The following is a 26,636-nucleotide window of genomic DNA, read 5'->3' as shown; positions in this document are numbered from 1 at the left end:
CCTTTCCTTCCCCTATGTTCATCTGTTTTGTTTCTTAAATTGCACCTATGAGTGAAATCATATGGTATTTGTCTTTGATTGACTTATTTCACTTAGCATAATACCCTCTAGTTCCATCCATGTTGTTGCAAATGGCAAGATTTCATTATTTTGATGGCTGAATAATACTCTATTGAATATATATACCACATCTTCTTTATCCATTTATCTGTTGATGGACATCTGGGCTCTTTCCATAATTTGGCAATTCTGGACATTACTGCTATAAAATTGGGGTGCATGTGCCCCTTCAACTCACTGTATCCTTTGGATAAATACCTAGTAGTGCAATTGCTGGGTCATAGGGTAGCTCTGTTTTTAATTTTTTAAAAAAAATTTTATTTATTTATTCATGAGAGACAGAGAGAGAGAGAGGCAGAGACATAGGCAGACAGAGAAGCAGGCTCCATGCAGGGAGCCCGAAACAGGACTTGATCCCGGGTCTCCAGGATCACACTCCGGGCTGCAGGCAGTGCTAAACTGCTGTGCCACCGGGGCTTGCCCTGTTTTTAATTTTTTGAGGAATCTCCATATTGTTTTCCAGAGTAGCTGTACCAGCTTGCATTCCCACAAACAGTATAAGAGGGTTCCCCTTTTTCTGCATCCTCACCAACATCTGTTGTTTCCTGACTTGTAATTTTAGCCATTCTGACTGGTGTGAGGTGGTATAATTGTGGATTTGATTTGTATTTCCCTGATGCCAAGTGATGTGGAGAATTTTTTTCATGTGTTTGTCAGCCATTTGTATATTTTCTTTGGAGAAATGTCTGTTCATGTCTTCTGCCCGTTTCTTGACTGGGCTTTTTTTTTTTTTTTTGGATGTTGTTTGATAAGTTCTTTATAGATTTTGGATACTAGCCCTTTCTCTGGTATGTCGTTTGTGAATATCTTCTCCCATTCCATAAGTTGCCTTTTAGTTTTTTTTTTAAATTAAATTAAATTAAATTTTTTAAAAAGATTTTATTTATTTATTCACGAGAGATACAGAGAAAGAGGCAGAGACACAGGCAAAGGGAGAAGCAGGCTCTGTGCAGGGAGCCCAACGAGGGACTCGATCCTGGGACTCCAGAGCCATGCTCTGGGCCGAAGGGAGGCACTAAACCGCTGAGCCATCTGGGGATCCCTTAGTTTTTTTTTTTTTTTTTAAGATTTGTTTATTTACTTACTTGATTAAAAAAAAGATTTATTATTTATTTGACAGAGTGCACAAGCAGGGAGAGCAGTAGAGGGAAAGGGAGAAGCAGGCTCCCCACAGAGCAGGGAGCCTGATGCAGTGCTCTCTATCTTAGGACCCTGGGATCATGACCTGAGCCAAAGCCAGACACTTAACTGACTGAACCACCCAGGCATCCCTATTTATTTGAGAGAGAGAATGAGCAGAGGAGAGAGAACATGAGCAGGGGGAGGGGCAGAAGAAGAGGGAGAAGCTGACTCCCTGCAGTGCAGGGAGCCTGATGCAGGGCTCCATCCTTTAACTCCAGGATCATGAGCTGAGCCATATGTGGCTGTACCTGCCTTTTAGTTTGTTGATTGTTTCCTTTGCTGTGCAAAACCTTTTTATCTTGATGAAGTTCCAATAGTTCAGTTTTGCCTTTGTTTCCCTTACCTTTGGACCTGTGTCTAGCAAGAAGTTGTTGCGGGCAAGGTCGAAGAGGTTGCTGCCTATGTTTTCTGGGGTTTTGATGGATTCCTGTCTCACATTTAGGTCTTTCATCCATTTTGAATTTACTTTTCTGTATGGCATAAGAAAGTGGTCTAGTTTCATTCTTCGGCCTGTGGCTGGCCAATTTTCCCAACATCCATTTGTTGAAGAGACTTTTTTCTGTTGGATATTCTTTTCTGCTTTGTTGAGATGAGTTGACCATAGAGTTGAGGGTCCTTTTCTGGGTTCTTTGTTCTGTTCCATTGATCCATGTGTCTGTTTTTGTGCCAGTAACATACTGTCTTGATGATCACAGCTTTGTAATACAGCTGGAAGTCCGGAATTGTGATGCCTCCAGCTTTGATTTTCTTTTTCAACATTCTTCTAGCTATTTGGGATCTTTTCTGGTTCCATACAAATTTTAGAATTGTTTGTTCCAGCTCTGTAACTTATCACTCTTTATATAAGAGCTTATTACTAGATATTCTCTATTTGTCCTGTTTATACACCTAATTGAATAATTGTCTTTTCCTGTTAGCATTCATATTGGTCTGAATTTTCTGTTTTCTTCCTTTTAGAAATCTTTCTAGAATTTCAAGAGATCACTGGATATTAGAATTTGCAAACATAATTAAAGAGTAATTACTATTTATGTTCCTTTAGATACACCTAAGCAACATAACCAAGAAAATGATTGCAGGAGAGCCAGTGATATACCGGAAACTATACATGGTCTAGCCAACAGGTAAAACAAAGGGAATTTTCATACTGATTTTTTCCCCTCCTTCATTAATTTAGTTTCATCTTTACCTAATTCCAAGCTTCCCTACAATGAGGTTGTCTGTAATTTTCTCATAACCAGAGAATATTTTCCCACTGTAGATCCACATTTTCAGGAAAGATATACTACATTTTTTAAAAAAGAAGTTTTAAATTTTTATTTATTTATGATAGTCACAGAGAGAGAGAGAGAGAGAGAGAGAGAGAGAGGCAGAGACATAGGCAGAGGGAGAAGCAGGCTCCATGCACCGGGAGCCCAATGTGGGATTCAATCCTGGGTCTCCAGGATCGCGCCCTGGGCCAAAGGCAGGCGCTAAACCGCTGCGCCACCCAGGGATCCCAATATACTACATTTTTGATACATAGGCATTTTCCCCCCTTCTTTTGTGTATTTAAATGTTGGGATTCATAGGGGATTATCTAATATCTGAAGATAAAAAGCATGTTTGGAAATTACCTAATGTAGGCTTGGGAATTTTTGCCTTTTTGTGTCTCTGAACTTCTTTGAAACTGCTTGTGCCTGTTGACTAAATCCAAGAGTTTAAGAGCTTTTGATATCATCTACTCTCCTAGTTTTCAGACTGTTCTGCAGCACCCCCTGGTGCTGTGGATGCATCTGATTTAGCCTGTTGCTGCCTCTAGCTTTTTTCCACTTCAACCTGACCAGCTAGTTCTTTTATCTGTGATATATGTTGGGGATTTTGTATGCCATTTGATAAAAAGAGTTCCATGCTTTAAAAAAGAAAAAAGAGAAGACTTCCTGATTTAATCTAATCCCCTAATTTTTAACATATGAGAAAACCAAACCTTAGTTTACTATGATATCCTTCAGGAGTGTTCTTATTTTCTTTATTGTCTGTTTTCTTTATTATCATTTTTTGGCTCTTAGAACAGATGGCTTATTTTGTAAACAGAAATCTCTAGGGGATCCTTGGGTGGCTCAGCAGTTTAGCGCCTGCCTTTGGCCCAGAGCATGGTCCTGGAGTCCAGGGATTGAGTCCTGCGTCGGGCTACCTGCATGGAGCCTGCTTCTCTCTCTCTGCCTGTGTGTCTGCCTCTCTCTCTTTCATGAATAAATAAATAAAATCTTTAAAAACAAAACAAAACAAAAAACCCCCCAAAATCTCTAAATGTATGTAATCTATTTGGGGAATATATATATTCTTTCTTGAAAAGTATTATTAAGTAGCAATCAAGTACAGACATACCGAACAAGGTGTTTTTTTGTTTTTTGTTTTCTGACTACTCTGACCTTATAAATAAGGGTCTTTCAGTCCAACTTCTCCATGTAATTCAGGCACAGATATGGAAATAAATTACTTAAGTAATTCTTTTTTTTTAAGATTTTATTTATTCATGAGAGACCCACAGAGAGAGGCAGAGACATAGGCAGAGGCAGAAGCAGGCTCCCTGTGGGGAGCCTGATGTGGGACTCGATCCTAGGGCCCCGGGATCACGACCTGAGCCATAGCAGATGCTCAACCACTGAGCAACCTAGGTGTCCTACTTGTGGAAGATTTATATTTTTATTCTTATATCTGGATGTTATGTTGATTTTTGGAGTCCCTAAAGAAAAATAGTGAAATCTATTGTGAAAACTTGACATTGAAGAGATAGTGAAGTTACTGGGTTTCACTGTTTATCCTATTATTACTGTTCTTAAAGCATGCTAGAGGGTAATAGTTGATGCTTCCCAACTTCAGTTGTGGTTTTGGTTTGTCTTTCCTTGAGAGAGCAAATGAAATATTTGATTAAGGTCTGCTGCTGGACTAAAGATTGATGGAGGTAGTAGCTTGATTCATAGATCATAGATCAGGTTTTATTTATGAACTTCATTGAGCTTGAAGATTTTTGAAGTAAAATTCTATACTAAGATACACTATCAGAATTCTTTTTTTTTTTTTAAGATTTTATTTATCCATGAGAGACAGAGAGAGAGAGAGAGGGAGAGAGGCAGAGACACAGGCCGAGGGAGAAGCAGGCTCCATGCAGGGAGCCCGACGTGGGATGTGGGACTGGATCCCAGGTCTCCAGGATCACGCCCTGGGTTGAAGGCGGCGCTAATCCACTTAGCCACCCGGGCTGCCCGATGCTATCAGAATTCTACCAGTTTCAGATACTTAGCCCCTAAGAATTTAGCTCAGGTGGAATTTTCTTAGTATAGGAAAACGAAGTTGTATTAATTATAATTTGATTTCCAGATTTATACTTCTAAGCTTTTAGATCTTTTAATTATTTTCTGATACTTTAATTGTAGGTTTGGGATTTTGAAGAGGGACAGTTTAGCGGAAGGCTGTCGGTGGTGAGGGATAAATAAATGCTCATGGGATATGAATGATTATTGCTGCTTTATAGCAAAACAGAAGAAAGGTGAAGAATTGAGTCATGTGGAAATAAGGTTTTTTCCTCAGAATTCTTTACTGTAAAGATATTTTGTAATAAAATGTTTCATTAGTAATGTGTAATATAGATAGACTATACTGAAAATAATACCTCTTTTTTTAAACATGTAGTTCAGCTGTTATTTGTAATGGTATCTTATATCAGTATCAGTGTAGTTAATTTGGAAATTCGTATGTGGATATGATCAGGACCGCTGTTCACTTAAGAAACATAGAAATAATGTGGTTTTTACAGTGTGTTATTAGCCCTTTCATATGCACTTGTCACTCATAGGTACCAAAATAGAAGTAGTCTTCTCCTTTAGTCTCATGGCAGTTTTTTTTTTTTTTTTTTAAGATTTTATTTATTTATTCATGAGAGATGCAGAGAGAGAGAGAGGGAGAGAGAGGCAGAAACACAGAGGGAGGAGCAGGCTCCACGCAGGGAGCCCGATGTGGGACTCGATCCTTGGACTCCAGGATCACACTCTGGGCCAAAGGCAGGCACTAAACCGCTGAGCCACCCAGGGATCCCCCTCATGGCAGTTTTTGATCAGAGTGAGCTGATGGAGGCTTCACCGCACTTTAAACGAGAATTCAGTGATTGGTGATGCCTTTGCTGTGCACTGTGGGCACTACCCTTCTTTGCAGTGGTTTCTGGCAGGGAGGATTCCCTGATATTTGTAGTGTGGGCGATGCAGTTCTAGACCTTTACCCTTCACAGTTTCTCCTTTATTGTGTTTCAGAGATTGGGCAGTATTATCTTGAGTGCATGCCAACTTAATTTCTTTAGCCTTAGAAATTCTAATCTCATATCTTACTCAAAATTTTTTATAATTTCTGTTTGTTACTTCTTTGTTAATTTTAGGTATATTGGAACAACAAAATAAAAATGAAGAATAATTAGTTAAAATTTCTAGGGCAGCCCGGTGGCCCAGCGGTTTAGCGCCCCTTTGGCCTGGGCCTGATCTCTTGCATGGAGCAAGATCCATGCAAGATCCTCCCTGCATGGAGCCAGATCCCTGCAAGATCCTCCCTGCATTGAGCCTGCTTCTCCCTCTGCCTGTGTCTCTGCCTCTGTCTCTCTCTCTCTCTCTCTGCCTCTCATGAATAAATAAAATAAAACATTAAAAAAAATTTCTAACAAATCACTTATTAGACTTTGCAAGTTGTCTTTTTGGGCTTTATTTACAAACATGTAAATTTAATCCACTTAAAATTTTCTAGACGTCAATATTCGTAAGTACAGTTTTTTGTGTGTGTATGTTTTCTTAACATTATATTACTGATTTTTCCTGATAATGGTTTATGAAATTTATTTTTAGATTTTTATGTTTTCCTCAATTTTTTTACTGCTATAAAAAAGTGTTGTTTCTTATTTTATTTTGGATATACTCTTTCCTTAGTGTAAATTTCCATTGTGGGATCAACACCCTCTGTCTTTATCTTTCACAGTGCTAGGATTTTATGGGACTCAATTCTGACATAGTAAGTGGGTAGAGAGTAAGGACTGAGTCAAGGCTGCTTTAAAGTTGGCTTAGATTGAGATGTTAGCAGGGCTAATACCATGTTGCCAATTCAGAAAAGGGAGAGAGGAAGGTAGAGAATATGTTCCCATTTTTTTCTTTTAAAAATGATCTGTAAGGGGATCCCTGGATGGCTCAGCGGTTTAGTGCCTGCCTTCGGCCCCGGGCATGATCCTGGAGTCCCGGGATTGATCGGCTCCCTGCATGGAGCCTGCTTCTCCCTCTGCCTGTGTCTTTGCCTCTCTCCCTCTCTCTGTGTCTCTCATGAATAAATAAATAAGATCTTTAAAAAAAAAAAAAGAAAAAAAGAATGATCTATAAGAATGATCCAAATAGAAAAATTTGGAGCATCCATCTTTTGAACCTCATGCTCAGGTGACGTCTATTTGTTGATTCAGTCAATCCATCAGTTGGTTATAAACATGTATTGCACTGCCAGTACCAGGCACTGAGTTCCTGGTAATAACTAGGAAGTTCAGTCTTTGTTCTCCAGGAACTCACAATCTGATGGTGGCATCATAGATTGCTAGCCCTGTTTCAGAGGGCGCGCTTGCTTTGCTTGCTTGCTTGCTTGCTTGTTTGTTTGTTTGTTTGTTTGTTTGTTTATTTATTTATTTATTTATTTATTTATTTATTTCAGAGAGAGAGGTAGAGACACAGGCAGAGGGAGAAGCAGGCTCCATGCAGGGAGCCCAATGTGGGATTCGATCCCGGGTCTCGATCCCAGGTCTCTAGGATCAGGCCCTGGGCTGAAGGCGGCGCTAAACTGTTAAGCCACCTGGGCTGCCCTGATCATTTTAATGTTACTTTTTGGAGAAATTAAGATAAAGTCAACTAGATGATTAATTTTTTCCTTTGACATCTAAATTATATCCTGTCAAGGCAAAGTTGAGCTTGAGCAGTTTTAGTGATCTTGCATTGTATTTGGAAGGTAGATGATGATTCCAAGGAGTGTGTATTTGAAAAAGTTTGAAAAAGCCTATTTGCTGTTACATAAATGTTTTAAGGCTATTAATTTTATACTTCTGGTTATGAACAGAAAGCAAAGCACCAACATGCTTGATACTGAAAGTGATCTCTGTGGTAATCTTGCCTTTTGTATTACCTGGAGTAGAAAAGCTTTGACCAGTGATAGACCTCATCCATCTATGATTGAATTTGAAAGCTCTTTCAAGATGAAGCTGAAGTTTCATCACTTTGAGGGCTTTAAAAATTTAACCACTTGCTTTGTAATTGATGTGTAAGGTTTTTATGTTTATCCACAGGAGACAGAGAATCTAAAAGAGTAATGAATGCTATGTGTAGAATGCAGCAGACTTAAACTAAACAACCTTATGACTTTTAACTAACATATGTGCTATTGTGCAAGATTCAGAATAAGAGAAATTGATTTTGAACATGAAAGATCAAAATCTTAAAGTCTCTGTTACAGTTAAATTCTGTGATCTGAAAAGCCTAAGGATGATAAAATTTTAGTTAATTGAATTTGTGTTTACTATGTACTCAAGTTCATCAAGTCATTCAACTTTGTAAAAAAAGTTGTCTTAAAATATATAGTGGTCAAGAAAATATTTACTGTTCGGGAGGCTGATACACAAATGGAGCTGAAGTACTGCTCTGATTGTCACCATACCTCCCTAGAATAAACTGCCTTTTGATGACCGGGACGAATTGAGGGAAATCGTAACGGACAGATACGGGGCAGACAGGTTTTTTTTTTTGTTTTTTGTTATTCAGATATAGCAAGTGAATAGAATTCTTTACTGTATGTAACTCGGATTTGTGATTTTTTTCCTTTTAGAAATGCTTCTTTCCTGTCACAGCCAGTTTCATCGTCAGATAGAAACAGCGTTAGATTACTTGAAAAGGTATATTTTAAAACCATTTTTAATCTTGATCACATTAACTTATGTTAAACTGTTATTTTTGCTGATATCCTAATTAATTTGTATTTACATATTTCCTATTGCTTCTAAACAGAAATATTGGAATTATTTAATTGTTCCAGTGAACATAGAATTTCATAATAATGTTAGCTTTTTATAGGTTTGTGATAACTCAAGAACCTCTAATGAAGATCAGCTGCAATGCAATCATTAGTTTTAACATTACATGTTTGTCTTCTTCAGGACATGAAGATAAGAACTCCTAGAAAAGGAAATGAAACACTTTCTAACAAGACACCAAAATTTGAAATGAAAAATTCTACATCGTCAGATACTGCAAGTACAGAGAATACTACATTTGGAGGGTCTCTGCCACCTAAAAATAGGGATCCATTTCAAAAAGAGCAGGATCATTTGGTAGAAGAGGTTAGAAAAATATTGTAATACATACACTGAAATATCTTTTATTTTCTCATTGGCATTGGGATTGTAAGTGAAGTTACAGTTAATTATTGATTAACTGGGGTTAATTTGGGAAAGGAGAGCACAGAAAATGAAAATCATGGTTAAAGCAAAACTGGACTTCCCAGAAAGTAGAAATAGATTTAATATAGATCATGATTTAGAACCGATGTCTGATTCTATAAATATCCAAAAGTATAAAAATAATACTAGTATGATATTTTTGGAATTAACGATTATATAAATTGTTAGATAAATACACCCAATGATTATGTTCTATTAAAATAATCTTTTTTTTTTTTTTAAGATTTTATTTATTTATTCATGAAAGAGAGAGAGAGAGAGAGAGGCAGAGACACAGGCAGAGGGAGAAGTAGGCTCCATGCAGGGAGCCCAATGCAGGACTCGATCCTGGGACTCCAGGACCACGCCCTGGGCCGAAGGCAGGTGCCAAATTGCTGAGCCACCCAGGGATCCCCAAATAATCTGCTTTTAAAAAAATAATAATGTTTGTTACTTAGCCAAACTTCCTCTTTTTTTGAATATTAAGGACAAAGACTATGTAATATATTATCACTAAGCATAGTGTTTGTCCTCCTTTCTAAATATTTAAAAAGCCATTAAATGCATCATTGTTCGTGATTTTGGTTTTCCTGACAAGAGACTTTACACTGGCAAGTAACTACATAATGCTACTATTGCTCGATAGTCAAATTGTACTATTTACTGCAGAAGTGTATACAAATACTCAAGCCATTCTCTAATGTTATTTTTATTAGTCTCCCATAACATCCCTTAGCATTGTTTGAATTTGGGTAAGGAGCCTGAAAATAAATCAGCTACTTCATATTCTTGAGAGACTGAAAGAAAAATTTGGTTTAGTACATACTGATTCAGGTATTGGAGTTCCCTCCTTTATTTCAATCTTGATCAAAGTAAGTGAAAAATGTCCAAATATGAGGGCTGGATATCAGTCATTTTCTTGTTTGTTAACATGAGGAGGTTGGACCCTTTTCTTGGTCTATAAATACTTTAAAATCTCTCAGGTTTATATTATTTCTCTTTATTGGTTGATGGAATCCACGTAAGAGATGGTCAGTCATTCTGTTTTCTTTCCTGATGTGAAAAGAGAGACATTTTCAATTAGAAGAATTTATATTAGCAGTAAAATTGGATGGATTAGAAGAAGAGAGTCATAAAATCTCATATAGCTCTGAAAGTGAAGTGAAATTAATTTTCTTTAATAGTGTCTGTGACAAGAAATATTTAGTGTTTGAATTATAAGAAATCCTATTTTCATAGGGGAGGGTAAGTGGGGGGTCATTTGATTATGGTTGTAGGAAGGTTTTTTTAGTGCTCTTGGGGCAGTTTTTTTTGGGGGGGCAGTTTTTTAAATGTGTATGTTTTTTGTCTTTCAGTTTTATTGAAATTTAATTAATGAAGTTGTTTTTTTGATATTGTATACTTTATCTATTTTAGAATGTATTCCTATGCCTTGTTTACTAATTTTTGTCTGATAATGAGGTTTCTGGCAAAGATATAATGTTGTCAGAGTGTATTTCATTTGTTAATAGAGGTTACTGTGCAAATAGGTTATATTTAAGAGGAATCTGCTTTAAAAGTAGTTATTTTAGCAGATATAGAATTATCAAGTTCACAGATGTGGCGTATAGTAGCTTATGTCACTGTGTCATCAGGACTACCTCTGAATCTTCTCAAGTATTAAGATTTTTACCTTTCCTCTATAATGGGATATCCAGTTAAGATAAGAAGGGAGGAAACAGTTTTGTGTTTAATTTTCCTTCAGAAAATTGTGCCTAGATAGACTATATGGAGTGACTGGGAGCTGTGTTTTTGAGCGGCTTTTTGTGCCATTTGCTGTGGTAGGGACTGCTGACCATCAGGTGCTGATTTGTTCTTATCAGGGCTTTTGTTGCATTCTACCAAGGAGGATGGTAATTTTTGCTTACCTTTTCTATTTTAGGTTGCAAGGGCAGTTTTATCGGATTCACCACAGCCCTCTAATGGAAAAGAAGTAAAATTAGAGGAAATATTTGATTCTCTAGTTTCTAACCCATTCTTAACAAGGAAACAAATTCCCCGAACGCCAGAAAACTTGAGTAAGTTAATGATTTCTATCACTTATTTTTTCTTAGACATTACTACTGTTAGATCTGTGGCCTGACATATCTTCTGGAAACTCAGTTTAAAATTCTTTTTCTCCATCTTTCACTTTAGTGGCAATGTTTTGTTTTGATGTAAGGGACTTTTACTGAAGTATTAATTGTGGGTGTTCTCATAGCTATTGCAGTGTTTAAGCAGTATTATTTTGCCCTGATACTCTGCAATTTTGTTGTTGTTTTACTTGGCTCTTTCTTAGAAAATACTTGAGTTGAGCACTTTTAAGACCCCCTCTGCCTCCACATCTGACCTGTGATCAACATTTATAGAGTATATAGTCTGTGTCCTTACAGTCAGCAGCCAGCAACATTAGCCAAAAATTGTGTGTATAGAAATCTTTTCTACCCCTCCCAAGCTAGCTAGACTGCCCAGTACTTTTTTCTTACAACCTTTAATCTGTGTTGGCAAAATTCTGAAATTGTCCATGTGGCACATCATCCTGGTTTAATTAAATATAATTTCCATTTTGCTGCTAGAAACAACGTATTTGAAGTTAAATTGATTAAATTCAGGTTGAACCTAGCCACAGACTAGATCAGTGGTCAGCAGACAACAGGCTATGAACCAAATCTACCTTGCCCTGTGTGTTTTTGTAAATAAAGTTGTATTGAACATAGCCTTGCTGATTTGTCAGTATATTGTTTATGATTGCTTTCATGTTCCAATGGCAGAGTTGAGTAGTTGCCACAGACTAGTGGCCTGCAAAACCTAAAATATTACCATCTGCTCTTTAGAGAAAAAGTTTGCTGAACTCTGGCTTAGATGAATAAGAAAACATCTTTTCTTGTTCATGTAATTTGTATGTATTGTGTGAAAGTATATGCACATTTCAGGGACAGCTTTTGTTATTTGTGATCAGTTGGAGAAGGAGTTCTTTGATGTTGGTCTTTTGGTTTGTTGTAGAGTCTTGTCATCCAGGGGACATATCTGTGGAACATGTATTGAGTCAGTAGCTTTATGTTGAGCACTTGAAATTAAACTTTTAATTGCATGCTCTGTTTGGGAATATTAGTAAATTGTGTTTTCCTCCCCTTTATTTAATCAGTAAGTGAAATTAGGAGTTCATGGAGAAAAGCTGTTGAATTGGAAGATAACAGAAGTACAGAATCAATTCAGATGGATACTCAACATAGAGAAGTATTGCCAGAATCCTTACCTGTGTTGCATAATCCAAGAGAATTTAGCAAAACCAGCTTTCTCTCAGCAAGCACTGTATCGAATTCTAGCCATTCCCATTTGCCGGAAGAGAAAGTTGTTTCAGATTGCCTCAAGTGTGTGCCTCAGAAACATACAGTGACCAGTCATACAGGTGGACCATCAATACAAAATCAGTCAGATTTGTTAAGTAAGAAAGTAATGTGCAAGCAAGATTTGGAGGGTGCAGCGTTACAGAACAAGCTTTTAGAAACTAGCCGAATAGAGACATTCTCCCCTGCTACAGGTAATAGGAGAGTTGTGATGGGTAGCAGTGAGGAGGAGACTTCCCTTGACCACTTGCAAGCTTCTTATAAGGAACCTTTCATGCATAAAAGTATGTTATGGGACTCTTTTCAAGTATCAAGTGGAATTAGTTCCAGGAGTTTAAAGGATATTGATTTTGGCATATTACATGAAACTCTTCCAGAAGAAGTTGGTAACCTAAGTCTTAATAGCTCCAGTAGTACAGAGGCCAATTTTAAACTGGAACCAAGTAGTCCTTTGCACAGTAGCATTTTTCCAGAAGATGTGGGAGAAAGACCAGCTACTCCAGGATCAGACTGTAATTTACAGGCTATTTGCCGTAGATATGAAGCTCTGAAAAAATCTCTCTCCAAGAAAAGGGAAGAAAGTGGCCTTTCCAATCCTGAAACACTTGGAAGACACAAACCAGAATTGAGTCCTACTCCCACAAACATGCAAACAGATGATATGCTTGACTTTTTAGACAGTCATGATATGCATGTTGACTATACAAAACCATCTTTATGCATGTCCCTTGGTGAAAGAAAACGGTCTCTTTCACCACTAATTAAGTTTTCTCCAGTGGAACAAAGATTGAAAACTATAATACCATGTAGTCTTGGAGAACTTCTACCTAATTTAAAAGGTAAGATTGAATCAGACCTGTGTGTATTGACCTATTGAATTTTTCTCTTAGCCTCTTTTAACAGTAGTATGCTTAAATGCTACATGGTTTTTATTGTTAATGTGACAAAATGTGCTCTTCCTTGACTAAGATGAGAAGAGTGAACCTATCACTTATGTGGGTACTTTTAGAATCTCAAGTGATGATGGCTATATAGTTTACAGTTAGTGTGGGATGGGTAGAAAACAACCAAACCCCTGAAACCTACTGTTTTTATAAATACAGACTATCAAAAGTAAACCTCATCAAAATCTTGGCTAGTGGAAGATGGTTCTAAAAATGGGTTGAGTAACACTATGCATGTTAAATATCATTCTTGTGATAATATTTGTAATTTTTTTTTGAAATAAATTTGAGCATGTTGGGTGACAAAACAAGATAGGTTAGTGTATTAGTTTCCTGGGGCTGCCATACAAAGTATCACAAACCAGGTAGCTTAACACAACAGAAATTTGTTGTCCCTGGAGGCAAGTTCTGAAGGCTAGAATCTAGAATCAAGGTTTTGGCAGGACTGTGGTCCCTCTGAAGCCACCAGAGGAAGATCTTTTTTGCCTTTCCCAGTTTCTAGTAGCCCTAGGTGTTCCTTTGCTTGTAGCACAGCTCTGATTTGTCTCCATCTTCATGTGGCTTTCTCCTCTTGTGTGTCTATATGGTTTCTTTATAAAGCCACCAGTCATACAGGATTAAGTGCCCACCCTAGTTCAGAATGACCTCATCTTAACGGATTATATCTTTAGTGACCCTCTTTCCAAATAAGGCCATATTCTGAGGTACTGGGGTTGGAACTTCACAATATCTTACAGGGGGACCCAGTTCACAGAACAGCATTAATAATTATTATAGCTGGATAATGGATACATTGGGTTAATGATAATTCTCTTTACTTTTCTATGTTGAAAATTTTCATCATAGAGATGAAAAAAAAACCCCTGCTGTTAATGCATGTTAGAGCAAATAAAGATCTGGTGATAAAATTAATTATATATCACTCTGGTTTGCCCATGATAATTAAACACTGGTATGTTGAAAAGTATTCTAAGAGGGGTATATTCTTTGGAGAAAAGATACCTCAGTGAGAATAATGGTAATTTTTATTATAGTTTTATTACAGGTATTTTTCTTATAAATATATAATTGCATGTGAACATTTTTAAGAAGACTGAAATTTGCTACTATTTGGAATCTGTCCTATTTAATTTTTTCTTTGTAATGTTTGATTATCTTTTTCTCTTTTTTAAAATCACCCTTGCAGAAGAAGAAATCTTGAATAAGACCCTTGATGCAAATGAATTTCAGTCGGACTTGAAAAGATGAAGCAGAAACCCAGATAATTTAATGACTATGATGTACTTAAATTTCAAGCAGTGTCACAGGATAAAAACAGACTTATAATTTAAATAAATGTTGAAAGTAAAACTTTTTTTCAAGGTCTAAAATATCCTAAATAATGCCTTTTAGCAAACATTAGTTTTTACGTAGAGAGTATGTTTGGATTTTTTTTTGTATGGATCTGAGGTTAAAATGTGAAGTATTTGGGAAGCAGACATTAGGTTTTGTGAAGACATTTTGATTCCTTGAATAATTTGTAAGCATTAAGTAAATAGCAAAGTATTAGTTTAATTTATTACATTATAATTTCAGTTAACATAAATATAAGTGGTTTTTGATGTACTTTTATTAATTGGTTAACATAATAACCATTGAATACTGATCTTTCATTTTAGGGAAATAATGTAACTTATTGTTTCTTTATGAAACATTATAGTACTAACCAAAAAAAGTGAGGAGAGTAGTACCTTGGGATGTGTAGTCAGGGTGAGTAAGTTTAAGTTTAGGAAAGCTCTATGCAGGCTTAATTATTATTTAAGTATTAAGTTAGTCCTGGAAAATGTGTAATTGAATATGTATGTGATGATAGGTGAAGGACTGGCGCAGAATGAATTTAGAAGAAAGGAAAAAAATGGAAGATGTCTAGATACTTTTAAAAGGAACACTGTCAAACTATAAATCCATTCAATGGGTTGTACAGGTTTATATTTAGTCTAATTTAGACTTTGAGAATTTAACCCTAGTTTTATATTTTAACGAAAAAAAAGTAAAAATTTATTAGTCTCTTGTTGGTTTAAGGGGGGGGGTTAGGAAAAGCAGTGAATTTTGATTGTTTTACTTTCCTTCTCAAAAAACATCAGTATGCCACTATGAATAGCCTCAAAGTAAGTTGGAGAAAACTGAATTCAGGGTACTTGTTCAGTGTCACAGTTATGTCAGTGGTGAAGCTAGGATTCAATCCTATTTTCCTTCTTTACTATATCACAAGACCTTCTCGAAGTTACTAATAGGCTAGGATAAAGGATATGGCCACAGGAATTGGCCCCCTGTTGACCTTCTGGACTATGTGGAAGTCAGATGTGAGGCCTCACTCTCATGATCCTCGAAGAGAGCTTGTCTCTACCATCCCAGTGTATGCCATTGCTCTGTGTGAACCAGGAGCAATGAGCATGGACTGGAATGGTGGTAGCACCTATGGTACCCCTCTGTCTAGTCCCAGTTTTTACCACCAAAACCTTGTCTGTTTGTCAAGAAACTGGTAAAGAGAGGAGAAAAGTTGAAGGGAAGGGTTCTGGAGGTGGATGGGCTTGATCTTTCTTCACTCCTTTTGGGCTTTTTAAGTTGTCTGATCCCAATTTGAAGGCCAGTCTTCTTGTGAGAAAAAAACAAGAAGAGCACATACACTAACTACCTTATTTGCAGTGGAAAACAAAGAGGACGAACAGTTTCTCCTAGGGGGCTATGTTCGTTTATTAGTTAATACAACAAATCACGAACTGTAGATCTATCTCCTGTAGAAACTATCCTGTACTGTACCATAAGAAAACCCACTAAACCTGTAAATCCAAATTTAATGTATTAGGGAGGAGGTAGGGTTATTAGCATCTACAACGTGTTGGGGCCATTCCTAGAAATTAATACATATTGTTTCATTTAATTGTCCTAACTTTTAAGATAGTGATTATTATATCTATTCTTCAGACAATGATACTGAAGCTAGGGAGGGAGCTTAAATGTGAGGGACTCAAGGAATCATTGGAGATATATCCTAAAAACTGTAGATTCTGTAGGTCTAAAATGGGGATTAAAAAATCTATATTTTAAATATGTTTCCCTGATAATTCTTAGGCTCACTTAAGATATTTAGAAACACTGCTAGGGAATACAGTCACATTTAGCTCTGGGGTACCTTAAAGAAGCAAGTATATTATTACATATGTACTGCTTTAGAGGTTAATTGAAAAGGAAGTGCAAGTTCACCATTAAGGGTGGGAAGCCCTTAATTACTGAGAATCAAAAGATCAAAATGTCTATGGACAGTATAGATTTACAAAAACCACATTGTTAAGTGAGTTGTACCTGTGATAGGTTGGGAGTTTTGGCATTCTTTCCTGTCCTTTATATGCCAGTGGTATAAACAAAAATATCTCCTATCTATCATTTTCTCCCAAACCATCATGATTATGACTTAACTGCCTTCTGGCTCTTCCCTCTCCAGTATTGCCTGCATAGTTACCTTTTGACTCTAAGGGACTGTTTTGATCACTTAGTTTAAAAAATTCCAGTAATGGTTTATTGCTAATTCTAGAACAGAGTTAAAATTTAAAGACATACATCGTCCCCTACGTGGAGTCCTCTATTTCTCCTTATACTATTGTCCCCTGCCACCTTTTTAAAACTCAACTGCTTTGGTGAGCGTGGCTCCTTAGAAATCGTAATTCACAATTATAGCTCTTTAGGGCTCAGACCTAATGTTACTTTCTCCTTTTTTTTTCATTCAAAATCAGCAAAAATAAAATTTAATTGTGCGCCGCAGGTGTGGGCAGTCCGTCCTTCCTTGGGAAGGTCCGCCAGCCGTCTTGAGGGAAAGCATCCCTGTTCTTCCTGCAGACGGGCGGGCGCCTCCAGGACCGGGATGGCTGGCCCCTGGGGTGGGCCACCTCAGCCCCCGGGAGGGGGTTGGATCCGAAGAGGCGAGGTGCGCAGTGGGGCCCCGGCACTTTCCTAGGCCCTTGGCTCGCTCCTCGCCGCGGAGGGCTCCAACCTAATCTATCCCTTCCAAACCCATGGACTTACCCCTTCTCTAAGATCTGTAGTTTATCTTTTATTCATTTAGTATTTTTTTCACTTAATGCTTTTACCATATTTTTTCTTGATTGTATGTAATCTTTGCAGTCATACTGATATACATATGGATATATGTGCCTATGTAGATGTGGGAGGTGTGTATCTACCCAACATATTCTCAAAGGTCATGGATCATCTTTAGCAAATACTTAAGTATTGGAATTGTTTTCTTTGACTCCTATGTGATGGGATTAAAATAATGGTAAAGAGTGCTCCTTCATTGCTGTAAATATATTTTTCTCATTACATTCATAGCAGATTATACAGAATGTACCTTGTTTTATTCACTATTTGTTAGATAAAGGTGTGTAAACTGACTTCTGTGTCAACTTGAATGACAAAATGTCCTAATTTTTTGTCCTAATTGTTTTATGTGTTTAAAGAGGACAAGCATGGAATGTTTAACATGAAAAATGTTATCAAGTGGAATAAAGAGTATTTGAGGCTAAAAAAACATTTTGGGGGAATTTAATTGAAAAAAATACAGCATTTTGAAACCATGATCTATGAAATCCATTTTCTCTAAGGGAAAAAAACAGGAATTCTTGAGACCTTTATAAAGGAAACCTTATTTTTTTCCTACTCTTGGAATACTAAATTAAAATGTTTTAAGGACATTTTCCTTAATGTAGAAATACTTGCAAAGGTAAAATTCTCTTTATGTTGCAGATACACAGTTGCTCTTTCTCCTCACACACTGTGCAAGTCAAGTCCACATGCCAACTTTAAAATATTTGTGAGTCCTTTATGGGACTATTTGTAAATATGTTCTATTCACCATAGTCTTGAATAAACATCAATATTATACCACCTGGCTTTGGAATTTCCTATATAGTATCATAAAGAACCATGCCTTGTAATTTGTAAAATGATCACATATAAAGGTCTACCAGTAACTTGATCAACAAAAGAAATTTGAGAGGTTAAGTGATTCAGGTAAATGTATTTTGTTACTGTTGTTTTAATTAGGTTTACTAAATATGGTATTTTAAAGTGATTTTAAAAAGGAAATCTATCCTTAAGAGTCGTTTTTTTTTTTTTTTTTTTTTTTTTTTTTTTTATCTGGAGCCTTTAATTTACTGCCAAAGGCCGTGTTTAGGAGAAGTTAATAACTTACATGTGAATAGCTTCTTGCTCTTCAGGGGTAAGGACTTTGTCAATCCATAGCTGCTGCTATAAAAGCCTTGGAAATGCTTAAGCTCTGTTATATTTAATGTCTGTATACAAAGGGGAATTATGTGAAGGATTATACACCTGAAAAGCTAAGGTTTTTATTTTTTTTAATTTTTATTTATTTTTTTAAAATTTATTTATGATAGTCACAGAGAGAGAGAGAGAGGGAGAGACACAGGCAGAGGGAGAAGCAGGCTCCATGCACCAGGAGCCCGACGTGGGACTCGATCCCGGGTCTCCAGGATCGCGCCCTGGGCCAAAGGCAGGTGCTAAACCGCTGCGCCACCCAGGGATCTCCAGCTAAGGTTTTTATGATTAAATTTCCTGTCAATGTTAGAAGTAGTAGGGAGAAGGGAGTAAGGTTAGGAGAGGGGTAGGTCTGTAATTCTACTGCTTAGGTTTAGCTGTAGGACCTTAATAAGGTTTTCTTACCTATTAAAAAATAAAAGTAATCTACTTCAGGTTGTGTGAATTAAATAAGAAAATACACATGAAGCATTTAAGAGTACCTGGCATTTAGTGAGGGTTCAACAGGTTTCAGTCTAGTAATTTGGGAGTAAGCACTTGCAGAGGTGGTGGTGGGAGTTGGGGTGGGGGTGGGTGGGTAGAGGGTGGCGAATGGCTCAGGTAGTGGTATTGATAGCTGATATATAGTACTGAGAATGTGTCAGGCACCATTCTAAATGCTTTCCATTTTTTAATTAAAAAAAAAAACTGTAGGTAGAGCTACTCTTACTACATTTCATGAATGAGGAAACCATGAAATGAAGTACCTTGCTCAGTTCACAGAGCTAGCAAATGAAGGAAGAATAACTCAGCTCGTCTAGCCTCAGAGCCCTTACTCTTAATCGCTCTGCTTACAGCTGCTGTGAACTATCCATAAGGTGATGGGGGCTAGATCACAAAACTGAAATTTATCAGCTAAGCAATACTTGTGGGCAGAGTCTTTAGGTATTAACCACCTTCAAATCATTTCAAATAAGACCATATTTTAAATTGCTAACAGCAAATGTTTATTCATGATTGAAGCCAAGAAGGATTTATAAATGCATTTTAATACCTTGCTGATAAAATAGTAACATTCCATCTTTGCAATCTTGTAAGGAATACAGGAAGAGACTGTAAAGGCTTTAATGTGTATATCTATTATAACCAGGTCATCAGAACACACACACACACACATACACACACACACACACCACCTACTTTAGTGTTACACCATACCAACTTTTCAGAAAGGCCATCCTGAAGCTCTACTGGATAACTGAGTAAATAGGTTTAAAGTCGGGGGAGGGGGGAGTAGGGAAGAAAGATGGAAGGTAGTAAGCAGCACACATTTCAAAGCTCACTTTTAAGCACACGACATTATTGAAAAAAAAAAAAACAAACAAACGCGGGGGTGGGGAAGGCAATTGAGCATCTTCAGAAAGAGTATTTGGCAATATTCAACGCATCAGGAGGCTGTGCTTGGGGCCATCCACTCTCTCCAGCTTCTCAAAGTGTTTCCTGGCATTGCGAATGTTGATCAGAGTAGCTGCGGAAGGGATCGACGGGTCAGACATAACCACCATCACGTACGTGTTTGAGGTGAAGATGTCGATGAAGGCCGCGAAGTTAGAATTTCGAACTTCCATGCTCTGGAAAGAAGCGGCTAATTTACTGCAGCTCAGCTTGAACTGCTTAATGATGTTGCTGATCTTCTCGAACCGGTGGACATCACGCTGCTCCTTGCACTGGTAATGGGAAATGACCAAGAACGTAGCCCTCTCGAACAGCAGGACTTCGTCGGCCTCAATAATTTGGGCAAAATTCCTGAGGTTCATCTCCAGCTGCTGCACATTGGGAATGAGCTGGTAGACAATACTGGACCAGGCTTTGTAGAGCGTTTCGTCCCAGATGGAGGTTCGAAAACAAGCGCATTCCAGGGGGCGAGACAGACGCCGCAGGTCTTCCTCTCGCTCTTTAAAAATCAGGTCACGCTGATCCTCCTGAACCAGATCCATTTTGTGCACCAGGCAGAAGATTTTGGCATCCGGAGAGTTCTGGAGGATGGCCTCCAGACACGACTGGTAATAATGCATGTCCTTTTCCAGTTCGCGGCTCTCCACGTCAAACACGTAGATCAGCACCTCCACGTTACGGAAGATGTTGTCTCGCTGGCTGGTGAAGTAGTTCTCCATGAAGGTGTCCTGACCGCCGCAGTCCCACAGGTTGAGCACCAGGTTGCCCAGGAATCGGACGTGGGAGTGCTCCACATCGATGGTGGCCCCCAGGCGCCGGGTGTCGCGAGCGATATAGTTCGCAAAGATAATGGACCGCATGCTGGTCTTCCCCGACCCGCTCTTCCCCATCAGCAGCACCTTCTTCTTCATGGCCGTGTTGGGCATCACCCGCCGGGGCCGCCGCGGAATGGGCCTCAGGGCGCGGCCTACCTGCGGCGCGGACGGAGGGCGGGGTCGGGGCGCAGGGGCTCCGCAGGCCCGGCCGTGCAGCCGTGCGGTGCCGGCAGCCGACGGCGGGAGGGCTGGGCCGGAGAGGGCGCGGCGGCGGGAGCTCTCCCTCGGAGGCGAGCGCCCTGGGCGAGGCGGCTGCGAGGCTCCGGGGAACAGCTCGCCTTCCGGGGAGCGCGGCCGCGGCGTCCCGGCTACCACCCACTTCCGGCGGCGGTCTCGCGAGAGCGGCGGGGCCCGGCCCTCGGCCCTCGGCCCTCGGCCCTCGGCCGCGCGGGCCCTGAGGAGCTGCCGCTTCGGGGCGCCCGGGGCGGGGCGGGGGCGCCCGAGGGATGGAGCGGAGGGGGACCCGCACCGGGCGGCCCGTTGCCCTCTTCGCGCCGGGGGTGCCGTTGCTAGGTGCACGCGCGCGCTCGCTCGGTTACGAGAATGCTGCCATCTCGTGGCCAGATCCGGCTCCCGCCCCAGCCCGGCCCGGGACGGCCCCGGACAGGACAGCCCGGGACAGGACGGGACGGGACGGGACGGGACGGGACAGGACGGGACGGGACGGACGGGACAGGACGGGACAGGACGGGACGGAACAGGACGGGACGGGACAGCCCAGCCCAGGACAGGACGGGACAGGATGGGACAGTCCGGGACAGGACGGGACGGCACAGCCCGGGACAGGATGGGACAGTCCGGGACAGGACGGGACGGGACAGGATGGGACGGGACAGCCCAGCCCAGGACAGGACAGGACGGGACAGGACAGCCCGGGCAGGACGGGACGGGACGGGACAGCCCGGGACAGGACGGGACGGGAGGGGACAGCCCGGGACAGGACAGGACGGGACGGACGGGACAGGACAGGACGGGACAGGACGGGACGGGACGGGACAGTCCGGGACGGGACGGGACGGGACAGCCCGGGACAGGACGGGACGGGACAGGACAGGACGGGACAGCCCGGGGCAACCCAGCCCAGGACAGCCCAGCCCGGGTCGCTTTCAGAGTGCAGTGCACTTAGGTGGGTCTAGGCCGGGCTGCAGGCAGGTGAAGTGGAGGAAGGCCAGGCTCCGCAGCCCGTGAGGCCTCCCCAGATTCCCAGGTGTGCTGCGCGCAAGCACAGCACACAGAGCACTGCAGATGAGGAAGTGAGACTTGGGGAAGTTAAGTGACTGCCCCGTGCTACACAGTGAGATGGTAGTAAACCCCTACTGGGGGATGCACTGACACCGCCCCCCCTTTTCCCCCCCGCCCCCCCCCCCCCCCCCCCGTGCTTTCTCCATTTGGAAGCAAGCTCCTTTTCCTTTTCTCAGGCTTTGGAATTTATTGTTGGAATCCCAAAGCTCGAGGAAACTGGTATGGAGCTGTGCTGGAGATCCATCCTCATGATAACTCCATGAATAAATAAATGACCTTATGAATAAATAATCTTATTTTCAAGTGAATAAATCAAAGCTTAGAGGGATTAAGTAATTTTACCAAGTTACACATCTATTAAACAATGCAATGCAATTTGTCTTTTTAAAAAATATAAATTATATATATTTAAGGTGTACAACGTGATTTGATAACACACAGTGAAATGATTACTGCAGACTAACCTCATAGTTACTTCTCTGTGTGGTGAGAGCACCTGAAATCCACTCCCAGCAGATTTTCTGTATTCGATATACAGTATTGACTACACTCATCCTGTGGTAGGCTAGCTCTCTACACTTATCCTGCATAACTGCAACTTTATACCCTCTGATCAACATCTCCCCATGACCTCTACCTCCTTGTGCCTGGGAACCCCCATTCTGTTCTCTGCTACTATGGATTTGACTTTTAAAGATTCCACATAAATGAGATCCTGCAAGCTTTTTTCTTTCTTTGTCTAGCTTATTCACTCAGCATAATGTCATCCGGGTTCATTCATGTTGTTGGAAATGACACAATCTCCTTTTAAAAGGCAAGAAAATACTCTACTGTATATATAAATCAACATTTCTTAAAAAATTTTTTTAAAAATTTATTTGAGAGAGAGAGAGAGAGAGCAGGAGCAGGGAGGAGAGGGAGAAGCAGGCTCCCTGGATCCCAGGACCCTGTGATCCTGACCTAAGCCAAGGGCAGACCGCTTAACAGACTGAGCCACCCAGATGCCTCTCTTTCTTTTAATGGTAAAATTTTATTTTAATTTTATGTTTAAAACTTAAAAAAAAAAAGATTTTATTTATGTATTCATGAGAGACACAGAGAGGCAGAGGCATAGGCAGAGGGAGAAGCAGGCTCCCCATGAGGAGCCAGATGCAGGACTCAATCCCAAAACACCAGGATCCCGCCCTGAGCTGAAGGCAGACCCAGCCAGATGCCCCTAATTTTGTGTTTAAAACTTAACACACTTTCAGTTTATTTGATTTTATTCATGAGAAACACACAGAGAGAGGCAGAGACAAAGAGGAAAAAGTAGGTTCCCTGTGGGGAGCCTGACGCAGGACTCGATCCCAGGACCCCAGGATCATGCCCTGAGCTGAAGGCAGACGCTCAACCAGTGAGCCACCCAGGCATCCCCACACACTTGCAGTTTTATGAGCCACCAAGCATGTTCTCTAACATTATTCAACAAGTAGTTAATTAACATAGATTTTAGCTAAAATATATCAATAGTAGATATTCCTGCCATGCCTTAGGGAAGTTGAACACTCTTTATTTTTAGCATTCATTTTATTTAAATTCTTCTAGTATTTATGTTGGTTGTAGTGATGTTTTTTCCCCATTTTACTGATATGTAACACTGTATTAGTTTTAGGTGTATGACACCTAAAAATTTGATATATTTGATATATGTGTATATTGCCAAATGATTACCACAATAAGTTTAGTTAACATCCATCACCTCAGGTAGTTACAACTTTTTTTCCCCTTTGGCCATGAGAACTATTAAGATCTATACTCTTGGTAAATTTCAAACATATAGTACCGTACCGCTAACTATTGGCACCATGTTGTACATTACATCCCCAGAATTTATCTTATGATTCAAAGTTTGTACCTTGTGACTACCTTCACCCATTTCCCAATCCCTGGCAACCATCCATCTATTCTCTGTATCTCTGTTTGGTTTTTTAGATTCCACATACAAAGGAGATCATACAGTATTTGTCCTTGACTTAGTTCACTTGGCATGCCTTCAAGATCCATTCATGTTGTTGCAAATGGCAGGATTTCCTTCCTTTTTAAATGGGTGAATAATATATATTCTATAATCATAATATAAAAATATATATCATATTTTCTTTCTTCATGTATCCATTGATGGAGACTTAGGTTGTTTCCCTCTCTTGGCTACTGTAAACAATCCTGCAATGAACTGGGTGTGGGTGGGGTGGGAGGAGGACAGATTATCTTTTCCAGATAGTGTTTTCATTTCCTTTGAATATATATATACCCGGAAGTGGGATCATTGAATCATATAGTAACTTCTATTTTTAATTTTTTGAGGAATCTCCATACTGTTTTCCATAGTGGCTGCACCAGTTTACATTCCAACCAACAGTGCACAAAGTTGCCCTCTCTCCCACATGCTCACCAAAGGTTATCTCTTGTCTTTTTGATGACGACAGGCGTGAGGTGATATCTCCTGGTTTGGATACACATTCCCCTGATGTGTAGTGATGGCAAGCGCCTCTTTTCACGTACCTGTTGGCTATTTGTTATGTCTTCTTTGGAAAAATGTCTATTTAGGTCCTCTGCCCATTTTTAAAATCTGATTTTTTCCCTATTGAATTTCAGAAATGTTTATACATTTTGGATATTAATCCCTTATCAGATAAATGATTTGCAAACGTCTTCTCCCATTCCATAGGTTACTTTTTTTGTTCTGTTGGTGTTTTTTTTTTCCTTCTATGCAGAAGGTTTTTAGTTTGATGTAGCTCCATTTGTTTATTTTTGATTTTTGTTGCTTGCACATTTGGTGACATATCCAAAAAAACTTTTCCAAGACCAATGTCAAGAACCATTTCCCTATGCTTTTTTCTAGGAGTTTTATGGCTTTAGGTCTTATATTCACATCTTTAATCCATTTTTTAAAAAGATTTATTTATTTATTTATTCATGATAGACATAGGGAGAGAGAGAGGCAGAGACACAGGCAGAGGGAGAAGCAGGCTCCATGCAGGGAGCCTGACGTGGGACTCGATCCCAGATTCCAGGATCACACCCTGAGCCAAAGACAGACACTAAACCGCTGAGCCACTCAGGTGTCCCTTATCATAAATTGATGTTGAACTTTATCACATGCTTTTTTGGAACCTATTGAGATGATCATGTGGGTTTACCTTTTATTCTGTACTTTGTATCCCAGTAATAAGTCACAGTTAGTTATGGTGTATGATTTTTTTTTAAGATTTTATTTATTTGAGAGAGAGAGACTGAGAGATAGAGAGAGAGACAGAGACAGAGCTTGAGCTGGAGGAGGGGCAGAGGGATAGAAGAAAGCAGACTCCCTGCCAAGCAGAGAGCCCGATGTGAAGGCCCCATCTTAGGACCCTGAGTTCATGACCTGAGCTGACAGCCAGTGCTCAACCAACCAAGCCACCCAGCTGCCCCATCATTTATAATCTTTTTGATATGTTTTTGAATTTGGTTTGCTAGTATTTTATTGAAGATTTTTGCATCTATGTTTATCAGAGATAATGACTTATAGTTTTTGTTTGTTTGTTTGTTTTTCCTAGTTTCCAACTCTAATTTTGTTTTTCCCCCCTATTCTCTATGTGAGTTACTTCTGATCTCTATTATTTCTTTCCTTCTGCTAACTTTGGGCTTAGTTTATTCTTTTTTCTAGTTCCTTGAGGTGTAAAGTTAGGTTATTTCAGATCTTCTTTTTAAATATAGGTGTTTATCACTATAAACTTCCCTTTTAGTACTGCTTTTGCTGCATTCCATAAGTTTTGGTAAATTGTGTTTTTGCTTTTGTTTGTTTCAAGATAATTTTTGAATTCCCTTTTGATTTCCTGTTTGATCCAGTGTTTATTCAAGAGTGTCTTAGTTTCCATATATTTGTGAATTTTCTGTTTTCTTGCTGTTATTGACGCTTAGTTTCATCTTATTGTGATAAAAAAGATACTTGATTTGATTTTGTTTTTTTGTTTTTGTTTTTTTGTTTTTTATTTGATTTTGATATTAAATTTATTAAGACTTACTTGTGACCTAACATGTGATCTATCCCAGAAAATGTTCTCTGTGTACTTGAGAAGCATGTGTATTCTTCTGCTGTTGGGAGAACATGTAATACGTATATGTCTGTTATGTCCATAGTGTATATGTCTGTTTGGTCTATAGTGTTGTTCAAGTCCACCGTTTATTGATTTCCTGTCTGGATGTTCTGTTATTACAAGTAGGGTATGAAGCCTACTCATATTGTATTGCTGTCAATTTATCCTTTCAGGTCCACCCATACTTCTTTTACATATTTAGGTGCTTTGATGTTGGATGTGTATGTATTTGTAATTGTTTTACCTACCTGCCTTTTGAGTTGACCCTTTTAGCATTATGTAATAACCTTTGTCTCTAGAAATAGTTTTTTTTCTTCTTTTTTTTAAGGGCGGAAGGGGCAGAGGGAGACGGAGAGAGAGAATTTCAAGCAGGCTCCACGCCCAGTGCAGAGCCAATGTGGGGCTTGATCTCACAACCCTGAGATCATGACCTGAGCTGAAACCAACAGTCCCATGCTTAACTGATTGAGCCACCCAGGTGCCCCTCTAGAAAGTTTTTAAATTTTTAACATTAAAAATATTTTTATTCATTTATTTGAGAGAGAACGAGAGAGAGAGTGAGAGCGCAAGAA

The 26,636-nt window shown here is 39.5% G+C and overlaps 2 protein-coding genes and 1 non-coding gene across 7 annotated transcripts in view; 2 read left to right on the top strand and 1 right to left on the bottom strand.

Annotated features, from left to right (window-relative positions):
- The window catches only part of HAUS6 (HAUS augmin like complex subunit 6), a 45,050-nt gene extending 27,398 nt beyond the window's left edge, over positions 1 to 17,652 (top strand). For 4 of the 5 annotated variants that reach the window (XM_072841482.1, XM_072841487.1, XM_072841485.1 and 1 more), the window contains exons 12-17: positions 2,345 to 2,426; positions 8,170 to 8,236; positions 8,498 to 8,680; positions 10,701 to 10,836; positions 11,943 to 12,983; positions 14,275 to 17,652. In XM_072841482.1, coding sequence (XP_072697583.1) covers positions 2,345 to 2,426; positions 8,170 to 8,236; positions 8,498 to 8,680; positions 10,701 to 10,836; positions 11,943 to 12,983; positions 14,275 to 14,336 — 1,571 coding nt within the window. In that variant the 3' untranslated portion in view covers positions 14,337 to 17,652. The remainder of the gene's footprint in view (positions 1 to 2,344; positions 2,427 to 8,169; positions 8,237 to 8,497; positions 8,681 to 10,700; positions 10,837 to 11,942; positions 12,984 to 14,274) is intronic. The other variant, XM_072841483.1, reaches the window with a different exon arrangement.
- LOC140642053 (small Cajal body-specific RNA 8) lies at positions 7,949 to 8,079 on the top strand. The gene has a single exon (XR_012038632.1).
- A 1,708-nt stretch (positions 17,653 to 19,360) lies between the features above and the next one.
- On the bottom strand, positions 19,361 to 20,986 carry RRAGA (Ras related GTP binding A). The gene has a single exon (XM_072841491.1). It carries the CDS (start codon positions 20,756 to 20,758, stop codon positions 19,817 to 19,819), a length of 942 nt encoding a protein of 313 aa, XP_072697592.1. The 5' UTR covers positions 20,759 to 20,986; the 3' UTR covers positions 19,361 to 19,816.
- Positions 20,987 to 26,636: the final 5,650 nt, after the last annotated feature.

Source organism: Canis lupus, chromosome 10 (assembly GCF_048164855.1).
Source record: "Canis lupus baileyi chromosome 10, mCanLup2.hap1, whole genome shotgun sequence".
NCBI classification, from domain to species: domain Eukaryota; kingdom Metazoa; phylum Chordata; class Mammalia; order Carnivora; family Canidae; genus Canis; species Canis lupus.
Note: the sequence above shows the minus strand (reverse complement) of the source record. Positions and strands in the feature narration are given on the sequence as shown.